The 23,598-nt window shown below is 44.6% G+C and overlaps 6 protein-coding genes across 7 annotated transcripts; 2 read left to right on the forward strand and 4 right to left on the reverse strand.

The window, feature by feature from the left end:
* The first annotated feature begins 4,241 nt into the window (after positions 1-4,241).
* LOC127317318 (protein WHAT'S THIS FACTOR 1 homolog, chloroplastic) lies at positions 4,242-18,889 on the forward strand. Of its 2 annotated transcripts, XM_051347863.2 has the most exons (3): positions 4,242-6,106; positions 12,509-12,776; positions 17,800-18,889. In XM_051347863.2, the coding sequence occupies exon 1, from the start codon at positions 4,331-4,333 to the stop codon at positions 5,498-5,500; it is 1,170 nt and encodes a 389-aa protein (XP_051203823.1). In that variant the 5' UTR covers positions 4,242-4,330; the 3' UTR covers positions 5,501-6,106; positions 12,509-12,776; positions 17,800-18,889. The 2 variants fall into 2 exon arrangements, with proteins under 2 accessions (XP_051203823.1, XP_051203824.1); XM_051347864.2 differs by lacking the exons at positions 12,509-12,776; positions 17,800-18,889 and adding an exon at positions 9,706-10,205.
* LOC139834184 (protein WHAT'S THIS FACTOR 1 homolog, chloroplastic-like) lies at positions 5,979-7,783 on the forward strand. The gene is made up of 2 exons (XM_071824602.1): positions 5,979-6,106; positions 6,415-7,783. Exon 2 carries the CDS (start codon positions 6,894-6,896, stop codon positions 7,425-7,427), a length of 534 nt encoding a protein of 177 aa, XP_071680703.1. The 5' UTR covers positions 5,979-6,106; positions 6,415-6,893; the 3' UTR covers positions 7,428-7,783.
* On the reverse strand, positions 8,788-9,481 carry LOC139833593 (cell number regulator 11-like). Its single transcript, XM_071823910.1, has 4 exons — positions 9,427-9,481; positions 9,267-9,333; positions 8,972-9,180; positions 8,788-8,870 (listed from the first exon to the last, which is right to left on the reverse strand). Exons 1-4 carry the CDS (start codon positions 9,479-9,481, stop codon positions 8,788-8,790), a joined length of 414 nt encoding a protein of 137 aa, XP_071680011.1.
* Positions 14,069-18,550, reverse strand: LOC127317319 (disease resistance protein RGA5). The gene is made up of 4 exons (XM_051347867.2): positions 17,736-18,550; positions 14,511-16,677; positions 14,325-14,403; positions 14,069-14,187 (listed from the first exon to the last, which is right to left on the reverse strand). The coding sequence occupies exons 1-4, from the start codon at positions 18,548-18,550 to the stop codon at positions 14,141-14,143; spliced, it is 3,108 nt and encodes a 1,035-aa protein (XP_051203827.1). The 3' UTR covers positions 14,069-14,140.
* A 568-nt stretch (positions 18,890-19,457) lies between the features above and the next one.
* LOC139833594 (cell number regulator 11-like) lies at positions 19,458-20,324 on the reverse strand. The gene is made up of 3 exons (XM_071823911.1): positions 20,261-20,324; positions 20,086-20,162; positions 19,458-19,994 (listed from the first exon to the last, which is right to left on the reverse strand). Exons 1-3 carry the CDS (start codon positions 20,322-20,324, stop codon positions 19,776-19,778), a joined length of 360 nt encoding a protein of 119 aa, XP_071680012.1. The 3' UTR covers positions 19,458-19,775.
* Positions 20,325-22,309: 1,985 nt separating this feature from the next.
* On the reverse strand, positions 22,310-22,862 carry LOC127315995 (cell number regulator 11-like). The gene is made up of 3 exons (XM_051346421.1): positions 22,808-22,862; positions 22,628-22,699; positions 22,310-22,545 (listed from the first exon to the last, which is right to left on the reverse strand). The coding sequence occupies exons 1-3, from the start codon at positions 22,860-22,862 to the stop codon at positions 22,310-22,312; spliced, it is 363 nt and encodes a 120-aa protein (XP_051202381.1).
* Between the last annotated feature and the right edge of the window lie 736 nt (positions 22,863-23,598).

The raw sequence follows: 23,598 nt of genomic DNA on the forward strand, positions 1-23,598 counted from the left end.
AACTGAAAAAATCAACTATATGCCAACTAAATTAGCTACTCGCATGAGTGATACGCTTTTACAACCATCTAATCTCAGATCAAGCGATTGTGTACGACCAGTTCGACTTTGGGACGAGCTTTTCTTTACTCTAGCCAGCAAAGCACACATGACTATCACCGGCCCTGTCTGGTTAAACCAAATGGATTTTGATTAACCGGTCCGGGTCTTTTGGGGTGGAGTCTGTGGTCTGGGCCTAAACAAACCGATCCCTATCAGTAATAACTATGGCCCCTGCCAATTAATTCAAACTACACATACTTGCGCCCACGACCCCTCTTCGCCGACGAGCTAAGAGCATCCCCACTCGTTGGCGCTCCCCACGCCCAAATCCGGCGAAATTTTCGTCCGGATTGGATGAAGATTTGGCGTGGGGAGCGCCGAAGTTCCAGCCGTCCCCCCGGCAGGAAACCCCCAACCTCGACCATTTGACATATTTCAAACAAATTCAACATAAAATTTAACAAGTTGGGCAAACAAGAGGACGAAAATTGCTGAAACAAATTCGGCGATAACAGTACAATGTTTAACAAGTGGTGAAACAAATGAAGCACACAAATTTCACAATTTTTCAAACAAATTAAGACAGACTAGTTGGCGTCGGCGTTGGCGTTGCCTCGGAGCCTCCATATGTGCTCCACCAGATCATCTTGCAGCAGCTGGTGCATTGTAGAGTCTCGAATCTCCTGGCGCATAGCAATGAAGGCGGCCCATGATGGAGGCACCTGGTGATTAGGCTGTGCAAGAGGACCCTCTCTCTCATATGGTGCTTGTTGCTCAGCCAGAGGAACCGGATGCTTTCGCTCATCTTCAATAATCATGTTGTGTAGGCACACACAGCAGTTCATCACCTCCCACATCTGATCTTTGGACCAAGTCATAGCGGGGAACCGGACGACAGCAAATCTCTGCTGTAGGACACCAAATGCTCGCTCGACGTCTTTTCGGCAAGCTTCTTGTTTCTTGACAAACTCGCAAAGTTTGGGGGTGCTAGGGTTGGAGATCGTCTTCACAAATGTTGCCCACTTTGGATAGATACCGTCTGCAAGGTAGTATCCTTTGTTGTAGTGCCGACCATTGATCACATAGTCCACCGGGGGAGCATGACCCTCAACAAGCTTGGAAAAGACCGGGGAGCAGTTTAGGACGTTGATGTCATTGTTGGATCCAGGCATACCAAAGAAAGAGTGCCAAATCCAAAGATCATGGGTAGCCACTGCTTCAAGTATCACAGTGCAGCCTTTTTTGTGACCCTTGTACATTCCCTGCCACGCAAACGGACAGTTCTTCCATTGCCAATGCATGCAGTCAATGCTTCCAAGCATCCCTGGAAAACCTCTAGCTTCATTTGTTGCAAGGATCCTCTGAGTGTCTTCGACAGTGGGTGATCTCAAGTAATAGTCCCCGAACACTGCTATGACGGCCCTGCAGAACCGGTAGAAACAATCAAGGGCGGTGGACTCCGCCATCCGAAGATAGTCATCTGCAGTATCACCGGGAGCTCCATACGCCAGCATCCTCATAGCCACTGTGCACTTCTGCAGTGACGAAAATCCAACCAAACCAGTGCAATCCGCCTTGCATCTGAAGTAGGGATCAAAGTGGCGGATGGCATACACAATTTGCAGAAATAGCTTTCTGCTCATCCTGAAACGACGCCGGAAAACACTCTCACCGTGCAACGGATTGTCGGCGAAGTAGTCGGCGTACAACATGCAGTAGCCCTCCAGTCGCTGTCTCGGCTTGCACTTCCGGCGACCTCGTGCCGACCCACCACGCCGACGAGTTGCCAGTCCGGCGTACATGCTTGCCAAGCAACCAAGGATCATCATGTGCTCGTCGTCTTGGGCGGCTGCTGCCATCTCTTCTTGCATAAGCTCGACGAACATCTGCTCCTCCTCTTCGTCCGAGTCCATGGCCGGCGAGGCAAATGGACGAACACCTGACGGGCGTGGTCGAGGCAACCCGAGCCGCGAGCGACGACGAGCAAGCAGGCCGGAAAACAGGCCGGCGGAAGAGCAGCCAGATAGGCCGTCGTCCAAACACGGCGGAATATAGGCAGGTGGGGAAGGAGTGGCGGCGCAATCTGGGCAACAAGCCGGCGGCGAGAGAGATACGAGGGGTGGGGGAGATTTTGAGCGACGTGGCGGTGGGGTTCGTGCGTCGAGTCACCGACAGATCGGGCCCTTCCCCGCTTTTCACTCGTCCGGAGTCCCCGAGAGCTCCCCGGGGGGCCGGGGGGGGGGGGGCGTGGGATCGCCGGATGAATTTAGGCCCAAATCCGGACGAAAACGAGGAACCGGGGGCGCGACTGGGCCGAATTTCGCCGTCCGGATGGAAAAAACGCTCGCCGGGGGCCTCCTCGGGGGGACGAGTGGAGATGCTCTAACTCGGAATCCACCTCTCGAAACCCTAGTGACACCGGGGGAGGGGGAATGACAGGTTGCACACACATAAATGAAGGGGAATTAGAGGAGAGAGAAATCCCCCCCTCGCACACACCACACACACACGATTCAAACAACTCTCCTCACGCCACACACGATTCAAATAACTTTCCTCGGGTGGCAATCGGTCCGGACGAAGAGGCGCCGGATGCAACTCTCAGTTCAATCGGACGGCTACAAATCGATGACTCGGGATGATAAGCTGGCCACAGTGCACTTTTCTTTTAGGGCATCTCCAGCGACCGTTTGTGTCCGGCGTGACCGGAAATGCGTCTGCCACTACCTCCAGCGGGGCGACGCATCGTGACCGGGCCGTCCGCGGCGCCAGGTTTACGTCTCTGCGGACGCTGAGCGGACGCGCAAAGTGTCCGCTCGGTCGTCGCACGGGCCCGCCTGGCAGGGACACAACTTCATCGTCTTCCGCGGCATTACTTGCGAGCGGCGCGCTGCAGCCTTTGCAGGGCCGCGTTAATGGCGCGCCTCGGCTTCCGCGAGCGTGCGCAGCGAGGCGACGTTGCAGTGGCAGACCATTGAAGGCGAGATGGCGTCCGAACCTCTTAAAGGGACGCTGCCAGCGGCCCCGACCAAACCATTGCCACATCCCACGGTATCCACCCCACCGACGCCATGGGGAAGAAATGCTGGCCGTTCCGCAAGACCAAGAACGACCACGAGTCTAGTGGCTCGCGGTCCGGCAAGAAGGCACGGGTCGGCCGGTACGTCCGCGTCGACTTCGCGCAACAGCTATGGGAGGAAAACCGGCCGGTACCATGGTCAGACGCGAACTTGCCGGGAGGGGGCTGGTACCTCAACTCGAGGCGCGTGCCGGTTCCCCCCGTGCCACGCGAGGGCGAGAGCGGCGTGCCGAGGTGCGCCGCCGCCGTGCGATCTTGCCGCCGGATCTGCGGGAGGATCCGGCGTACGCGCTGAACTCCTACAACTGGATTTCATTCGGGTCGTGGGAGTTCGACGCGCGCCGCCACGCTGGCTACCTCGCCGACGTAGACTACTTCGAGCGCGAGATCGCCGCAGAAGAAGAAGAGAACGACCAGGAGGACGCGGACAAGGACGAGGATGAGGACGTGACCATGGCACAATACGACCACGACGACGGTGGGCCGACGTGGGATCCAGAGACCCAGCCGCCGGACATTTCCGAGGAGGAGGTCATTGCAAGGCACTGGCCAACAGCGAGCAGGACGAGCTCAACGAGCTCGCTTTGTGGGATGGGCTCGCAATCCAGCTCCGCGAGTCAGCGCTCCTCCGGCCACGCCGACGCGTTCCAACGACCGCGCTTCGCCTGTTGCTCCGGCGTGGGATCCCTGGCCACAGCCTCCCGCCCATGCGGCGGTACCTCCTCCACCGCCGACGTACGAGCTTCCATGGCCGATGCCGGAGTTGATTGACCTTGTCAGCGACGACGACCAGTAGGCAGCACCTACTTTTAGCACGCCTTTCTGGCTTTTTTATGTTTTTTTATTAATGTAAATTATGGCTTCATGAATGCAAAAAAAAATTATGCATCGTGCCGCTGGAGCCACCCCCGACGCAAACGGACGCCCGGACGATTTCGACCATTTGACCCGACGTCCGAAATGCGTCGCGCCGGTGGAGGGAGATGCCCTTACCACTTGGAAAAAACCCGGAGCTTGTCAATCCAGTCCAATGGAGGAAGATCTCTCAATGGGCCTATGAGGCTAGAATAAATACTGGGCCGTGAGCGAACTGAACGCAATCTGAGCTTCACCCCAGGTGAAAAAGCCGATTATCAGCCCATGTCCAAAATAAGCCCAATTATTGGCGTCACCCCGTCCTGCTGCCGCCGCCGCCGCTGAAGCGCGGCTATGGCGCGGTGGTCGTCTCCCAAGGACCCGCCGCTGGAGGCAGCCCTCCGCCGCAACCGGCGCTGGATCGTGAACAACCAGATCAAGCGCCTCCTCCTCCGCTTCCCGTCCCGCTCTGCCCCAGTCCGCCTCCTCCAGTCCCGCTTCAAGACGCTCGACCTCCTCGGCCGCGCCGCCAACTGGCTCCGCAAGTACCCATCCTGCTTCGACATCTTCACCGGCGAAGGCCCCTCAGGGAGCGGCGGGGAGCTCTGCTTCGGCTTCACCAAGCGGATGGCCGAGCTCGTCGACGCCGAGGAGGCCGCCGTCGCCGCGTCCGAGCCAGCCATGGCCGACCGGCTCGCGCGGGTGCTCATGCTCGCCCGTGGACGCCGCCTCCAGGTCTCCAAGCTCGCCGCGCTGCGCGGACCGCTCGGCCTCCCCGACGACTACCTCCTCCGCGTCCTGCCGGCCCACACCGACCTCTTCCGCCTCGCCAACCCGTACCCTCACCGCCGCAACGCCGCCGAGCTGGAGCTGCTCCGGTGGGTTCCCTCCCTCGCCGTCTCCTCCGTCGAGGCCGCCGCCTCCGCGAGGAACTCCCTCCCGAGGTTCACCTGCTCGTTGCCGTCCTCTTGGGTCAAGTCCCACGAAAAGATGGAGGATTTCAACTCCACGCCTTACATTTCGCCCTACTCGGAGGACTGGGCGGTTGCCAGCACGGACGCGGAGGCCGAGAAGCGCGCCGTGGCCGTGGTTCATGAGTTCCTTTCGCTCACCATGTGGAGAAAGATTTCGGTTATGAAGCTTGAACACTTCAGATGGGAGTTCGGGCTGCCGGAGGACATTGGTAGGCTGCTGCTCCGGCATCCATGCCTCTTCTATGTGTCAAATCGATACAAACTCCACACGGTGGTGCTTCGTGAGGGTTACGATGTGTCCGAGCTGAGGGTGAAGGATCCAGTGGTGGCGGCAAAGGATAGGCTCGGGGAGCTGATGCAGGAGGGGCTGCACGAGTATAACCAGCGGCGGCGTGCTGCTAATTTGGAGAATAAGAGGAGGAGAGGCGATGTTGATGTAAAGAAGGAGGAAGAGGAGCCGGAGGATGACGCAGCACGGTTGGACAGTGCGGAGAAGAGGGAGGAGCGGAGGAGGTTTTACAAGGTGCTGTTTGGTGATGACAACCAGTGATCGGTTTGTGGAAGCCTGATGCTCATCATATCCATTGCTGCAATGTTTGTCCACTCTCACTATGGACTGAAGCAGCTACCGATGGATGCAGTGAGAGTGGCATTGCTACGAAGGCATGAGACCTTTATGTGCAGTTGAATATAATTTGGCTGGGTGTTGTTGCTGGTCATAGGGAATCTAATTCATGACCTGCTACTGTTTCTTATAAGAACGTATGCTGGAACAGCTGCAAGAGTGCCACCAGGTGGTTAGTTTGATCTTTGGTGGATTGCGACAATTGTAGCAATCTCTCAAATGGATAATTCAAAGTAAACAATTGATGGAACTTGAGAAGGATTTCTGTGAAGGAAGACATACATATTTGATGACATGAATTAGTGGTGCCTGTGATAAAGATGGTAAGATTTATATGATAACATGACTTGGGAGTGAATCAACAACAGTGCAGACTGGTTCTGTATCATCACAAAGAAAGAAACTCATGTGCAGCAATTGCTGCTTATGAAATGCACTGTGATATTGTTTGTTCTTTGAGGATTGTGTTTTGTGCAACAATATCTTCAGCCCAGGAAACAGAATCTCGATACACATGATTTTACATTTGAGGTACTATTTCCCTGGATTAAACCTTTTCTCCTGTATCTGTACACATTTCTTAGGACAATGTTTCGTTACAGTTGAACTCTCTCATGTGTTCATTTAGACATTCTAGTTATGAGCTTAAAACCTTTTTAGAAAGTTGTCTGTGTGTTTTGTCTGGTCATAATATTAAAATAACAGAATCATTTAAATTTTAGTGAGATGATTCCTCGTCCTGAAGTAAGCACTTATTTGCATATGCCAATTTTCCACTGAGTAGAGAGGACTAGTGTGCCATTGCAGTGCGGACTGAATGGTACATTTATATGGCACAGGCGACATGCGTGCAAATGTAACCTACAGCCTGTTCACCGGATTCGGGTTGACTGATGAGTGTTAAATAAAAATAACAAAAGTAAGCCAAAGCACAAGGATACACAAATGAGATTTAACAACATCGGATCAAATGTGGCTGAGAGAAGATTGGAAAACGAAGATCAGCACAAAGCCATTGAAGAGAGGCGCCAACCATCCCAGCCATCAAATTCTGGATTTATTCATGGTCTAAAAGAACTTCCATCCTTGCTTTTCCGGTGCTGCCATATCCACCACCATCTCGTTGCTACCTTTCCAACCTGTAAATGTAATAATGTACGACACAATTTATTCATCATGGCATTTCTTGTGAACATTTGTTTCTTATCTATGTTTTTGTGGGTTTTCTCCCTCGCCGTCGAGGCCACCGCCTCCGGGAAACTCCCTCCCGAGGTTCACCTGCTCGTTGCCGTCCTCTTGGGTCAAGTCCCACGAAAAGATGGAGGATTTCAACTCCACGCCTTACATTTCACCCTACTCGGAGGACTGGGTGGTGCCCAGCACCGACGTGGAGGCCGAGAAGCGTGCCGTGGCCGTGGTTCATGAGTTTCTTTCGCTTACCATGTGGAGAAAGATTTTGGTTATCAAGCTTGAGCACTTCAGGTGGGAGTTCGGGCTGCCGGAGGACACCGGTAGGCTGCTGCTCCGGCATCCATGCCTCTTCTACGTGTCGAATCGGTACAAACTCCACACGGTGGTGCTTCGTGAGGGTTACGAGGTGTCCGAGCTGAGGGTGAAGGATCCAGTGGTGGCGGCAAAGGATAGGCTTGGGGAGCTGATGCAGGAGGGGTTGCACGAGTATAACCAGCGGCGACGTGCTGCAAATTTGGAGAATAAGAGGAGAAGAGGCAATGTTGATGTAAAGAAGAAGGAAGAGGATCAGGAGGATGACGCAGCACAGTTGGATAGTGCGGAGAAGAGGGAGGAGAGGAGGAGATTTTACAAGGTGCTGTTTGGTGATGACAACCGGTGATCGATTTATGTAAGCTTGGGATCCTCATATCCGTTGCTGCATGTTTGTCCACTCTCACTATGGACTGAAGCAGCTACCGATGGATTCAGTGAGAGTGGCATTGCTATGAGCCTATGAAGGCATGAGGCATCTATCTGTATTACTCCAAAAAAAAAGAGGCATCTATCTGTAGGTGAAAATAATTTGGCTGGGTGTTGTTGCTGGTCATAGAGAATCTAAATCATGACAAGCTATTGTTTCTTCTAAGAGCGTGTGATGGAACAGCTGCAAGAATGCTACCAGCTGGTTAGTTTGATCTTTGGTGGATTGTAACAGTTATATATACCAAACACATATGAATGATTTTGACTGAACAATTGATGGGATTTGGCTGTGAGAAAAATTTCTGCGAAGGAGGACAAGCAAATTGATGATGTCGAAATCAACGATGTTGAAAAAGATTGGAAGATCCACATGATAGCATGTCATGGAAATGAAACAACAATGCATACTGGTGTTGTATCATCACAAAGAACAAAACTCATGAGCAGCAAATGTTGCTTATGAAAACGGGAGCACTGTGATATTGTGTGATCTTCGAGCACAATAAGAACTGTACACTTCTTGTGGATCATGTTTTGTACAACAATATCTTCAGCGCAGCCCAGTAAACGGAATTTTGATGCGCATGTTTTAACATTTGAGGTACAATTCCCCTGAATCAAACCTTTTCGCCTGTATTTGTATAGGTTCCTTAGGACTTATAGTTGAACTTTCTCACGTGTTCATTTGGGCATTCCTGTTTTGAACTTTTGTAGATAGAAATACTTCTCAGAAAGTCGTTCCTGTTTTGTCTAGTCCATCCTTTATTATTTGAGATAATGTCTATCCTTAAAATTATACTACTCCCTCCGATTCATATTAATTTACTCAACTTTATCTAGATACAAATGTATCTAGTTAACAAACACGTCTAGATACATCCGTATGTAAGCAAAGTTAAGTCAATTAATTTGTATCGGAGGGAGTAAGATGATTCCTCTTCCTTAAGTAGGCACTTATTTGCATATGTCAGTTTGCCACTGAGTAGTGAGGACTAGTGAGTCATTGTAGTGTGGATGGAGCGGTACATTTATATGGCATATGCGACAGGTGTGCAAATGTAATTTACGGCCTTCTCACCGGGTGGCCAATTACATAACATATTTTGACTGATGAGGGACATAAATAAAAAGTAACAAAACTAATCCAAAACACAAGGATACATAAAGGAGATTTAACAACGTCAGATCAAATGTGGCTGAGAGAAGATTGGAAAATGATGATCAGCACAAAGTCATTGAAGAGAGGTGCCAACCATCACAGCCATCAAATTTTTGATTTATTCATGGTCTAAAAGCACTTCCATCCCTTGCTTTTCTGGTGCTTCCATACGTCTCACAGTTTCGTTGCTACCTTTCCATCCTGCAAATGTAATAATGTAGGCACAATTAATTCATCAAGGCATTTCTCGTAAACATCCATTTTTATTTATGTTTTCTTTCGCCCAGAAAAAGGAGACATACCTTTGGACATGTTGAACCCATGGTTTTCTAACTCTTTGTACTCTTGGCATAGCGCACAGCTTTCACAGCACATGTGAACACAGCAATCCATGAAGGGCGATCCCGGATTTTGTATTGTGCCCGCATTGAGGAGCATTTGGTACAAGAATATAACCAGTTGCAGCCTATAGACCCTAGCAAAACATACAGAGTCCCATGCATGCAGCATGCTGGAAACAAGGAGAGTCAATCAAGAAGATGGTGATTTTTTATGCTTGAACCCAAGAGAAAATTATAAGTGAAGCACATACATGCTTAGCCTCTGTCGGTAATCTCAGCAATGCGACCAAATGTAATGCAGGGGCACCAGCATGTTAAGCAATCTGCAGTTGGCAAAGAAAATGAATTATAAAAATTGACATACATTATTATAAAAATCTGCACGCAAGAAGAGCATAAAAAATAGATCTGCATACAGGTGCCACAATCTCCAAAGCAGTCACAAAGCCCAACTGACCACTTCCCCGGCATGCTGGCTGTTTGTTGCGAGGATTCTGATATTTGGAATATGGAAATAGATAGTGTGTAAGCTATGCCTTCTCTAATAATATGATCATATTGGTATTTATAAAGAAGTAGGAGTGTAGTACCAATGCTGATTTTCACAAATATCCGCTGAAAGCACATCCATTGCAGCATTATTTGTTTTTTTATGGGTGTTCTCTTGCTTCTTGCACTTAATGGTGTGTCTGCAGGCTTGGCTCTGAGTTGCTTCCTCCAAGTACTTCGGAGCTTCCAGTTTGGTGGTAATGTGGATCCCTGTTTGTTCAGTTCTTGATTTACACTACTATTGGATGGATAGAAAATAGTAGCTGTAAGCGTGTTGACTTGAATGCAACAAAGGGGAACATACTTGGCGCTGAAGTAAAAAGCAGGAGCGGACTCTTTGATGTTGACTAGTTAACAAATAAGTACAAGTTATGCAATTGACGAGCTGGTGATGATTTCGTTGTGAATTCGAGTTGGATACTCTGCTGCTCTGGAAAATTTCCTTGATGGAGCTCTATCTTTAGTGAAATCCCCAAATTTTCATTGATGTTCTCGAATTTTTTGGTGATCTCCACTTTGATATTTTTTTTGGCATTTGTTTTTTGTTTTTTTGTTGTTGTTCATGGACAACATTTTCTGGCTCTACCATCTGTACTGCACAGATGATCTAACCTACATATAGCAAATATATTAACACTGTTATCTTTGTGAAGTGGTCCTGTCTACGCACTGATACGTACCGCTGTTGGCACACAAGGGTTTGCTTGTTTAAGTTCTGAGCATTTTGGTATTGCTGAGCTGGCCCAGACTTTCTTGTTTGATTTTAACCTTTTCCCTGTGTTTTTCTGAGCAACTAGTATGCAATCTACCTTTAGCCTAAAACGTAAACGTCCACAGGTGCAATAAAACCGCATGGCATGTCTGCAAGTCATGAATCTATTATTATTATGTCACAAAATTTCAAATCCAAATTTGAGAAACAAATGGACAAATTCTGCGATGAAATATAATTCTAATTAGGTCCTATTTATAACGGGATTTGCTTTTTCTTTTCTGCTCAGATTGTATTTAGATTCGAAATTCTGTGAAAATTAATACTATTTTATGTAGTCAAAATTTTCAAGAGTATCTCATCATTTGTTGAATGTAACATCCATCCTCCTAGATTACATGGATTGCAAGGGCAGTTTCCGTGCTAGTTGCTCCCGTTTTGTATGTTCCTTATGGTGGTGTTTTGTTATTGTTGAACTATCTTTTGCTTGCATTTTGTCCATTTTATTCTAGGCAGTTTGTACCCCAAATTCTTCAGCTTGTTGTATAAATCATCTGCGGAAATTTTCTTGATGGACCTGTATAGTCCATCTGTTAAGGTTACAAAATATTGAACTGTGCATCTGCTAGTGCGGTGTGAGATGCACGCACATGCGAGATGCCAATTGTTGTGTGAAGCAGCAGCACGAGACCTGGAGCCAACGACTGGATATGTGGTCATCTAGATGAGTTAGTTGCATGCAACATGCATACCCAAGTTGTTAGTAGCCGAGTCAATCTGGAGTGATTCCAGGAGGCGATGGACGAGTGCTAGCTAGTGAGTGCTTGCATGTAGTTGATAGTTAGTGGAGGAGTGGGTCATGGTGTGAGTTCAGGAATTAGTTGAGGCATGCGTGAGTGCCAACTCTTTGTATAAATAGTCACTTTAAGTTAATGAAAGGAGGAGGGGCCTGCGGACAGTATGCAAAATGTAGCGTATGTGCTTACCAAGGATGAGTGTTCCAGGGCAAAGCCTCTGTGTTCTTCTTCTTCCTTGGCCAGCGTGTGTGTGTGTGTGTGTGTGTGTGTGTGGAGTTTCTCCATGTGTGTGTGTGCTCTTGAGAGAGACAAGAGAGATGATAGGTAGAAGAAGAAGATCAGGGGCTGCGAGGTGCAGCCCCTAACAGCATCATCCATGGCACTGTTTGTTATAGCTTGGAATTGGTATTAGCTGCATGATTTATTCCTTAGGCTAGTTTCACAATACTAGTTAACCAACATTTGTGAATCCTTACCGTAAGATCATTTGAAACCACTTGTGTATTGATTTCCCTTGGGTCTTTTGAACAATACTAGTGAAGCAACATTAGAGAATGCTTGCTATAAGGTGAGTTTAAATCAATTGTGTACTGGGGTAATATTACAAGGTGTTGACCTGCAATCATAGTAGGGATTTTTATATGCGGGCTTGGGTTACTTTTGTTAAAACTTGTGTTGGCACCAGATAACATGCTTCCTGAACTTGTTCTACCCCTTATATCGTCTCATCATTAGTAACTTGGGTTACTTTTAGCATGGACCTCTTATTCTGTTGTATCACTGGTTTCTGAACTATGAGTTGTTAACTACAAATCAGGTCTAGAACCTAGTCGTGTATAAGAACTGAAACATGCCTAGTCTTGAAATATTGTCAGGAGCCCAGCAAACTTGGAATTTTGACTTCCCATATCTTATATTAATAATAATGTAATTTTCTGCTGCCTATAATTCTGAACCTGAAGCTATGTATGAGATGTTTAATACTACTTTTTTTGAATGTTGCTTAGTGGATCGTATACTTATTTCTTGGACCCAAGTTGATCATAGATTATATATGTGGTTGCTTGAGCCTATGCAATATGCATGATCTTCTGATTCAGATACATCATAGTGGGCAGTCCAAGCTAGTACTGGGTAATTTGAGTTCCTGTGGTACTTCTTGTATGTACTCCTTGTACGGTCAAAGCTTTGTTTTACGGGAATGCAAACTACAAAAATGGATTTTTTTCCATCTGGGATATGGAAGGCATTTAACCTGTACTGCTGTAGCTTTTTGGAATAATTGTTATATCGATTTCCAAGCACACATATCAATTGACTACTGTTGCACTAGCCACTTATTAGTCCATTTGACATTTTGGTGCTTAAAGTTGCTAGGCAAATATATTCTGATGCTCTGTTATCTCAAACCTGATACTTCCTCTGTTTTCTGTGAAACAGGATGCCTTCGTATGGTCAATGACAATTATGGTGCCATCAAGTTGGAGCAGATAGTTGCATTTACTAAGTAGCAGCAGTTCTAACTTCTTCCACTATGACCCAGCTGGTGTTGTCGATCGTTCCCTGCAAGCAAGGTAAACTGGGACTAGAGATTCTTCACATGTAATGGGAACTTGAGATAAAGAATGTACAACATCAGTAAGAGAGAGGACTTCACACTCCAGTGTCTGCAGTTTCAAAAGCATTCCTGTTTGCCACCTTCTGTAAGGTACTCTCATGACTCATCACCATCGCCATAAATTCCTTGTACCAAGAAAACCGTTCCAGTCCTATTTAGCGAACACAACATGCTTACATGGATAATACAATTGTCACCTGCTCATTTTTGGAAGGTGTAGTACAGGCGAAATTAATCACAATGGCTAATTAATCTGGCACAAGACAAGTTGACTCAGATTCTGTACATGAATGATTCAGTCAATTGACAGGAGAAGACTGAGAAAAACTTAGAGAAATAATAGGTTGGATAATGATTGATAAAAATGATTCAAGAATACTCATTTCCCCCTGAAAAGGACAAGAATACTCAAAAGGTGTGTCAGAGTGTGTAACCACCATCTGAAAGGATTTATAACATGTGTATAACTTGTTTAAAATATAACATGTGTACAACTGAATAGAGATCGTTTGACTTTAACCATTTGTCCTTTAATAGAACACTTAGTTATTCCATCATCTAGAAAGAAACATCTTTCTTGTCAAACTAATTGAACAATAATTTCTCCTTTCACCTTAAAATGGCATCGTCAGAGTTCCCAACCCCCCCCCCCCCAGTCTGTACTCTTTTTTCTGGGCCTGAGACTGGGTACACGGTTATAGGTTGAGTTCCCTACCCCCTACACACAGACACACACACCAGGCAATAAAAGAGGGAAAAGGAAGAAGCAATGCAGGAACACCCGTAACGAAGACAAAGAGTAAAAGTACACTTTTCCATTATATATAAGGTCAAACCTAATGCCAAAGCAAACAAACAATTTTTCTCTTATGAGTTTTTCCAAAGACCACTCTACTGCTAAGAAAATAAACATATTTTTTTCTAGTTTTTTAAATATTGTTTTTTGAGTTTTCCCTGTTTCAAACCAGTCTATAGTAAATGAGACACCATATTCTTGGCACAAGGGTACAAATAAACAAATCCTGAGTAATCAATTGGTCTTCCAAGTGATGACAACAAGATTGAGAAGGCTTCTAGATGTCATGATCCTGCGAGAAGAAAATGTAAGGCTGGTTTTGTAATTGGGAAAAAGGAAAACCATGCAAAGCAGAGTTATTACACAAAAAAACACAAATTTGGGAATTCAAAATCACCAAAAAATTAAAAAATTCTACAAACATGGAATAGTAAATATGTGAGTTGCTTTGCAAATTTGTAGAGATTAACTAATTGAGTGAAATTAGAAATAAGAATAGTAACAGCTATGTGGCGTGCCGTTTGATGCCAATATGAAGAATTGAACATATGGGCAAGCATTAGTGTGGACACAATTGAGAGAAAAAGGGAGATAGAGGCGGGTATAGTGTACCAGCTTTTGATGGCCTGAGTGAAGCAAGAGAAATGCATAGTGCCGTTCAAGGTTGGCTCGGTGCTCCTTCCTGAACACCAGTGCCTGTGGCAACTGTTAAGGAGTATTAGTATCATTGTCTGCTTGGAGTTGAGCATAAACCACTCTCTCGGCCATCAGGGACATGGCAAATTAGTGAATTTCTACATAGCAGGCGATCAGTATGACTGAGTAGTATGTACGACATGTACCTCTTTTTGCTCCATCATCATAGTCGTCGTCGTCGATGTCAGTGTAGTCGGAGCTGTATGTGACATCACTGTCGTCCGTCTAGTAGATATAAAAAATATATAATCGGTGGGCTGGGTATCAGTGCACGTGATATATGATTTCCTATACCCACGACCGATCTTATGTAGTAGGATGTACGTGCATACCTCTTCTTCTTGGTCGGCACCAGCATGGTCATGCAACCAAGTCTTCAATTTGGTGACGATGCCTGGCAGCTCTTCTTCGCCATACCTCCCGACTCGAGGCTCGGCTGCGTCACGTAACAAGGTCTCCAGTGATTTAATCATGCGATGTATATCTCTTTGATCTGCAGTAATGTCTTCCTCATCGGGCCTGTCCAATTCATGTAGGATTGACCTGAGTGCATCAATGAGCCGAGCTGCTTTCCGGTCGTAGTTCTCTCTTTCTATATAAAGGTCAAGATTCTTAGAATTGGGATGGATTCTCTCGGCTTTCCACAGTACTGTCTTCGCTGCTTTCAATTCCCCGAAGGTGCTGTTAGCGCAGTCAAGCCGACATGTGACTCCCTCAAGTAAAGGACATCTATTATTCCATGGCACAAGGCTGTCCTTTCTTCCAACGCTGGCACAGTATGACAACATTTGAAGCCTTGGCAATGCGCCTTCTCCAAGAGTGATTTCTATGTTCGTGCTCAAGTGTTTCAGTTTCTTGAACTCATGGCAACCAAAGGTATATAATATTCGCTTTTGTTCCTCACTCTCGAGAAACAGGTCGAGGAGTGATGACAATCTTCCTAGGGTTTGCAGATCCTGAGCTTCTACAACTTCCACATGCAGCCACAGCTGAGAGAGGAGCGGAACACGCAAAGAATTGAAGCACGGCGGCACCCTCGGCATAATTATGCCGGTCAGAGACAAAAAGCGGAGCTTTGTGTCGAGGGCCAAGTCTTCTAGGCTGTCAACACGGACAATGAATTTTGTTTCATACAAATCCATGAATTCATTGAGCTCAAACCTCCTAATAATCAGACTTTGGATCTTGTGCAGGTTGCACAGCGACCCTGCTAGAGCCTTGCCTGCAGTCTCCTCACATTTGCCGAACTGGATTTCGAGCACCCTCAGGTTTGTCAGCTTCCCCAACTCCATGAAGAAGTTTGGGAACTTCTCCACAGAACGTACTCGCAAATCTTCAAGTGAAGTTAGTTTCCCTATCTTGCCCTTCATTATTGTACCCTCATCGGCCTGCAAGCACCTCAAATTCTTTAGCTCACAAACCGACGATGGCAACTCGCTGATCAAACCTCCCCTTATGTCCAAAACCTCAAGAAACTTTAGATCTTCTCCTATTCCTTCTGGGAGCTTGACAGTTGTCTTCACCAGTCCTAGATACCTTAGTTGGACCAACTTCCCAAGATGCTCAAGACTATGAGCTTCAAGAAAATCACATTCCTCTATTACTAGTACACGTAATACTTTAAAGACCGAAAGCGGGGGGATCCCACTATCAGTACACGTGATAGCATTAAATGACCGCACATGTCCCATATTTATGCCAGGATTGTGCTCCACTTTTGATCGGTGGAGAGCTAACCTATGAACTCTATTGCTTTGTCCGTTTGGTGATGGAGTGATGTGATTCTCTCTTGTATCTTGTACTGTAACAAAATTTACTTCCGTTGACATGGTGCGGATCAGATCTAGCACCATATCATGAAGACAACAACCTTCTTCAAATCTGTACTCTACCTCACGAATCAAACTTTTGTTCACTAGCTCATTGTAATAGCTCTCACCTAGCTCATATGAGCCAATGCCTTGCTTATCCGGCACAAATCCCTCAGAAACCCACCTCCATATCAAAGATTTTTTCTGCATAAATTTATCTTCAGGATACATGCCTAGGTACAGTAAACATGTCTTCAGATAGGGTCTTAGGTCATAATAGCTGAAAGATAATATTTTTCTTGTGTTCTGAATGACTTCACTGTCTTCATCCCCAAAACCAATTGCATCATACACCTTAGACCAATCTGCACTTGGCTTACCAACAAGCAGACTAGCTATTGTAATGATAGCTAATGGCACACCACCACATTTCTTTAAGATTTTGTTAGTCACTTCATCAGGTTGGTTATCGTGACTTGGTTCTTCACCACATGTTCTTGTATAGAATAGCAATTTGGAGTTGTCACCGGAAAGCGGTTTTATGCGGTAGATACCACCGGCTCTTGTGGCAACATCAACAATACGAGTAGTTATGATAAATATACTTTCTGGGTGACTATCCACGAAAGCACACTTTATGATTTCCCATGTTGGAATGTCCCATATGTCATCAATAACTATAAAGTACCTTGAGAAGGCAAAAAATATAATTAGCAAAACTATATAGCTTACTAGTTCCCACTAGATCAAGAAGCAGGCCCACACACCAGAAAAAAGAAAGGAATAAAAAATAACACATCTCAAACTTGTCCTCTTTCAGTCTTCAGTTATCATTTCTCAGATAGATATATTCTAGATAGATGGATGTGTATTAATTAGTAGCAAAACTAGAGATAGTTGATGAGTAATTCATGTAACCATTCAGTCAATGTGACTGATGGTAATCTCGAACTTTAGGCAAAGAATACAGATGTCACATGTGTTCTAGCAGCCACACGTTGATTTCATATTCTATTGATGTTATAGATAGGTTTCCATATGGGCTAGTATCAAACTACTTGCCTCGCGGTTTTGGTAGCCAAACACTATAGCTTATTGATATCCCAGTAATCTTTTGGGAAGGGAACGCCGGCAGCACCTAGTGGAGAGTGAAGTTAGCAACAAGCAGTTGTGCGGCTTGGCCGTAAGAGCGTATGTACGACATTTCCTACCAAATGCCTAGTTGGGTTTAAAGCATGAGAAAAATAAGTAATACAAAGAAAATTAGCTGTGTTTGTGTACATAATTTTTTCGAAATGGGGGAGTCCCTGGCATCTGCATCAAAGCGATGCATATAGCTTTTTTTTAAATTTCATTAACTGTGTTTGCGTACATAGGTAATCTCGTATGTCTCTTTGCAGTACATGTTATGTGAGTTCTTTTTGTTTCAGCCTTTTCTTTTATGTACTATGGTTGTAGAATTATATAAAAGTCAGAATTCACTACATAATCAATAAAATGAAACTAATGGCAAATGTTGTTTATATATATACATATTATAGTATTGGACTGGATGGAGCAAACGAAATATCATAAGAAAACAAATTCCATATATATCGTCTTCCGTATTTGTTTGACCAAAGCGTAACAGTTTGCACTGAGATTATCTTTGGTGTTTTTGTATAAATGCCGAGGAGATTTGGTTAACCACGCCCACACTAGTGTATATAACATGTCACAACAACATAAAAGCCATATAGTGCGTACCTCTTGCCTGCAAGGAATTTTCGCAACTGGTTGATCAGTTGCCTTTCATCCATTGTTGCTGCAGCTTTGTACAGCTCCATGTCAAGTTCAAGGAGGATGTCCCTGAGAACTTTCTTCGTGCCTTGGTTCTGACCAACTGGAACAAAACCTTGACACTGGTATGTATCACTAAGTTTGTCATATAATGCTTTTGCAAGGGTGGTCTTGCCCAAACCTCCAAATCCAACAATGGAGACTATCTTGGTGTTTTTTGGGGACGTGTCAACACCCTCGGACAAGACCTTCATTACCTCTTCAATTGGCTCATCAGTACCAACAAGGTCGGATGCCTTGCTGTATAGAGCTGAGAGACGAGGGTCAACAGTAGTTGTTGCAACATTAGCAACAACGTCCTCGATCTTGTATCTATCATACCGTTCCTTGATCTGCCTAACTTGGCTCTCGATACCTTTGATGTCATTGGCTATTTCATGGCGCGCCTTGAACTTGGTGCACTTGTTGCGGACCATCTTCAACAAGTGCTTCATTTTGGGCTTGGTTGTTTCAACACCATCAACACGCGTCCTGAAGGAGTCGAGCTTGTCTTCAATGGCGTAGGACAACTCCCTAACCTCGTTAGCCCATATCTTGATCTGTGGGTCAAGTTGATCCAGGGGCACGCTGGATACCTTCACAAGAGCTCCCTGCATGCTCTCGAGCTCAGCCTTGAGGTCTCCAATCCCCTTCTTCACACTCTCCTTCATGTTGTACTCCTCTAGGAGTATCTCCCCAAGCTTGGGGAGGAGAGAGCTCATCGCCCCTGTGGCGAACTCCATGCTGTGACTTCACCTCCCCCTCTCTCACTTTCTAACTTGATGGTTTTTCTCTTCTTCTTTTCTCTCACTCAGTTTCTATCTATTTTCAGAAGGTCTCTCTTAATGGATGTGGCTAGGATGCTGTCTCTTGTATGTTTATGTGTATGTGGACTACAAGCTAGTTGTAGTGGCTTTGAAACCCGATTGCTCCACTAGATCAATTTGTGTAAGTTTAGTTCGCTCTGGATGTGTGCAAATTTTAATAGTGCTACTACCAAAGTTTACCAGTGGAGTTTGTCAGAATCCAGTGAAGAGATGCTCCCAAGATTTAAAATTAATTAGCACGTGCAAATTTCTCTAGATCAGCGCAAATTTGTAGGTTAGTGCATTATATATGGAGGTAGTGTATACTACCATTGTATTTCGTTTTAATTAGTTATCTGCTGCTTCCAATCAGCCAGAGGGTGTAAAATCTATTAATTGCCATCTTGCAATGCATTGTTTGTTTGGGTAAAAAATACATCAAGAAAGTGCTTTGTGAACTTCTACTGTGGATGAAAATGATCCTTACTTGTACTTCACCTATGCAAACCTGCGTGTACTTTCAGATTTTTTTGGAGTAGCTTGTAGTTTAGGAAGTATTTGGAGCTTAATTACATTAACTATGAGTGAAACCGCAGGGTATAATTTCTCAATTCCTATGCACAGGTCATTAAGCAATAAAATTTGAAGCAAGCTAAGCAGGCAATTTATGGATGCAGAAAACAAAGATTCAGATTCGTTTGTCCACATTCAGATGTGAACTATTACCTCCATTCCGAAATATAAGCCTGTTTAGAAAGTTAATTTAGCTTTCTAAAAAGGTTTACATTTCAAAACGAAGGTAGTACTAGACAAACCATCTGTACGGTACGGATCATTAGACAATTCCACCGGCCAAGCCTTATAAAAGATGAATATAAGATGTAGTACACTTTGTGCGGATCAAGGAGGAAATAATATATCTTAACAGGTCACTAAAAAGCCGCCGTGCGGCTTTCGTGTCAAGATACACACAAAGCTGTTGAATCCCAGCCATCAAATTCTCGATTTATTCATGGTCTAAAAGCACTTCCATCCCTTGCTTTTCTGGTGCTGTCATATCCACCACCATCTCGTTGCTACCTTTCCATCCTGTAAATGTATGTATGATGCGATTTATTCATCAAGGCATTTCTTGTGAACATTTTCCTATCTATGTTTTCTTTCACGTAGAAGGAGAGGAGATACCTTTGGACATGTTGAACCCGCGATTTTCTAGCTCTTTGTACTCTTGGCATAGCGCACAACTTTCACAAAACATGTGAACGCAGCAATCCATGAAGGGCGATCCTGGAAAGTTGTATTGCGCCCGCAGTGAAGAGCGTTTGGTACAAGAATACAACCAGTTGCAGCCTATGGACCCTAGCAAAACATACAGAGTCCCCTGCATGCAGCATGCTGGAAACAAGGAGAGTCAACCAACAAGACTTTCAGTTTTTATGTTTGAACCCAAGAGAAAATTTTAAGTGAAGCACCGTACATGATGAGCCTTTGTCCGCAATGTCAGCAATGCGACCAAATGTAATGCAGGGGCACCAGCATGTCAAGCAAACTGCAGCGATAGCAAAGAATATGAAATATCAACGGCTAATTGACATACATTATTAAAAATCTCCACACAAGAAAAACATAGATGATAGCTCTGCATACATGTGCCACAGTCTCCAAAGCAGCCAAAAAGCCCAGTTGACCACTTTCCCAGCTTGCTGGTCATTTTTTTGATAGATTATGGTCTATGTAATATCGAAATAGATGGTGTGTATTGTGTTACTGACTTACTGTGTAGCTGTGCCTTCTCGAGCAACATGAACCTGTCGGTATTTATAAAGCAGTCGTAGTGTAGTATCAGTGCAGAGTGCCACAAGTTTCCTCCGAAAGTACATTCGATTGCAGCATTTTTGTTGTTTTGTGATTGTTCTCTTGCTTCTTGCGCTTAACCTTGTGTCTGCAGGCTTGGCTCTGAGTTACTCCTTCCAAGTACATCAATTCATATCCAATTGGCTTGTTCTACCAGATTGTTCCTACGGAAAATCCTATGCTCAATCAGCATTTGGCAGCACTTTGGAGCCTCCAGTTTGGTGGTAACGCTGATGCCTTTTTTTCAGTTCTATTTACTGGATTGGCTGGATAAAAATAATAACTGTTTGCATGTTGACTTGAATGCAACAAAGGGGTACATACTTGGCGGTAAAGTAAAAGCAAGAGCCAAGCTTTGATGTTGACTAGTTAACAAATAAGTATAAGTTATCCAATTGACGAGCTGGTGACAATTTCAATATGAATTCCCGCTGGATAGACTCTGCTGCTCTGGAAATTTCCTTGATGGAGCTCTGTCCTTACTAAAAGCCCCAATTTTTCATCGGTGTTATCGAATTTCTTAATGATCTCCACTTTGGTACTTCTTTTCGGCATTTGCATTTGGTTTTTTTGTTGTTGTTCAGGAAGGACATTATCTGGCTCTGCCATCTATACCACACAGATGATTGAACCTACATTGTTAAACATTAGTCCTTGTGTACGCACTGAGATGTTCCGCTGTGGGCACACGAGGATTTGCTCTTGCAAGTTTTGAGCATTATTTTTGCTGAGCCGGCCCATACTTTTTGTTTGATGTTAACCTTTCGCTCTGTGTTTTTACGAAACAGCTAGTATCAAACCTACTTTTAGCCCTTTAACCTTCAGGTGCAATAAAACTTAATGGCATGTCAGCAAGTCATGAATCAGTTACGGAGTATTATTTATTATGTTACACAAATTTAAATCAAAGTTTGAGAAACAAAAGGACAAATTTTGTAGTGAAGTATGATTTTTTTCAACATTAAAAATGAATTGTCTTTTTATTTGGTCGTATTTAGATTTGATTTTTTGTGAAGATTAATATTGTGTTCTGTTGTCAAAAGTTTAAAGAATGTCTCAGGATTTGTTGAACTTAACGCCATCTGACTATATTGCATGGATTGGACTTAAACATGATTTTTCGTACTAGTTGGTCCTGTTTTTATGTTCCTTATTATGATAGTGTTTTGTTATTTTTGAACTATCATTTTAACCATTTTAGTTCTGAGGTTCTATAGATGGCAGTTTTTTAAAATAAAGTCATGGTTGTTTTGTCTAGTCAGCTTAAAAGAAATCTTTGGTTTGTCATTTAAATCATACCGTGGTGATATCCCATCTGCTTCAAGTAAGAAATAATTTTCTTTTGTCGGTTTGCCCATGATTAGTGAATATTGAGTCTAGCATTGCAAATTTAGCGACACCTTTATGTCACATCCACGAGCCTGCAGTAGTGCAGTGCAACCTGCAACCTCAGAATACTTATGAAGTTGCAAATCACATGACATGTGTTGACTACTGATGTCGGAACGTTGAAGCCACACATAAGAGTAGAAGTAAATAAATTTGGCAATTTTGAGAATCAAACACCACAATGATTATAATCCTGCTTTATTTTCATTTTGGGTGGGCATTGTTAACATTGCAAATCAAAATTCGCATAAACCCATTAACGCAGCAGTTTGAATCATCACAGCCAGTAAATTCTGGAGCCATGCATGCATGTTCTAGAAGCACATCCCTTGCTTTCCTGGTGCTTTCATGCCTTGCACGCATCCCACCATCTTGTTGCTCCCTTCCCATCCTGCAAATGTTGTGAGGTAGAGCATGATTTAGTAATGATGGTGCCTTTCTGAACATGGATTTTCATTCTCGGTAAGAAGCAGATATACCTTTGGCCATGTTGAAGCCGCGATTTTCCAGCTCCTTGTACTCTTGGCATAGAGCACAACTCTCACAACAGAAGTGGACGCAGCAGTCCATGCAGGGCCATGCTTGCAAGTTGTATTGCGACCGCATCGCCGAGCGTTTGGTACAAGAATACAAGCAGTTACAGCCGATGGATGCGAGGCAAACATAGATGGTCCCATTTATGCAGCATGCTGAAAACAAGGGGAGTCAGCCAAGAAAAATCATCGATTTTTTATGCGTTACCCAAGCGCAAATTCTAAGGGAAACACCTACATGTTGAGCCTTTGTCCACGATCTCAGCAATGCGACCAAATGTGACACATGGGCACCAGAAAGTCAAGCAGCCTGCAATATTAGGAAATAGAATCAAACATGGACAAATGCCTTGCATACATTGTTTATCAACCCATGTATAAGTGTTGATAGCAGAACAGGAAATCTAGCTATGCATACAGGTGCCGAAATCTCCAAAGCAATCAAAAAGCCCAACTGACCACTCCCCAACCATGGTGCCAGTTAGTTCGGTAGATTGTGGATTTGTGATGTCTGTAGTATGGGAATAGATGGTGCGTAGCTGTGCCTTTTGTTCAATCTTTGATGGTGTTAATGCTTATATACTAGAAGTAACAATGCAGTATCAGTTTGAAGATATGACAAAGTCAAATTACTACAATGACCAATTCCAATGCAATTTTGTTGTTGTTTTATGGGATTTATCTTGGTAGTTGCGCTGAATGTTGTGTTTACAGGTTTGGCGTTGAAATGGTCCTTGAAAGAAGGGCACTGCACTCGATTGTCATGTTCTTCCTTTTGTCGTTCTCTTTGAAGATACCATGCTCAATGAGCATGTGGCAGCATTTGGAGGTTCCAGTTTTAGTGGCAGCTTTCATGCCTTATTTATCAGATTGTCTGTATTGTAATAAGCAAATAAATAGGTTCTTCACTGTGTTCATCTCGGTGTGAGGTAGAGGAACCACGTGTGATTATAAACTTGGTAAAGGTGCGGCGGTTGTAGTTTCTTTAGAAAAGGTTGGAACCCAAACCTTTAATCTGATATTTACCTGTTAACGGAAGAAATAATCTCTGCATAAAGCTGTTTTGTTGACAGTAACTGTGTATTCTTATGTATATATATTTGCAGTGTAGCATCCTGTTGAAGCGTGCCAATTACTTGCACAACCAAAGTATCACATCATTTGGAGATTGAAGTGTGTGGCAGCTCATTTGTCATCAGTATTCGAGGA

This window comes from Lolium perenne, chromosome 7 (genome assembly GCF_019359855.2).
Source record: "Lolium perenne isolate Kyuss_39 chromosome 7, Kyuss_2.0, whole genome shotgun sequence".
In the NCBI taxonomy this organism is placed as follows: domain Eukaryota; kingdom Viridiplantae; phylum Streptophyta; class Magnoliopsida; order Poales; family Poaceae; genus Lolium; species Lolium perenne.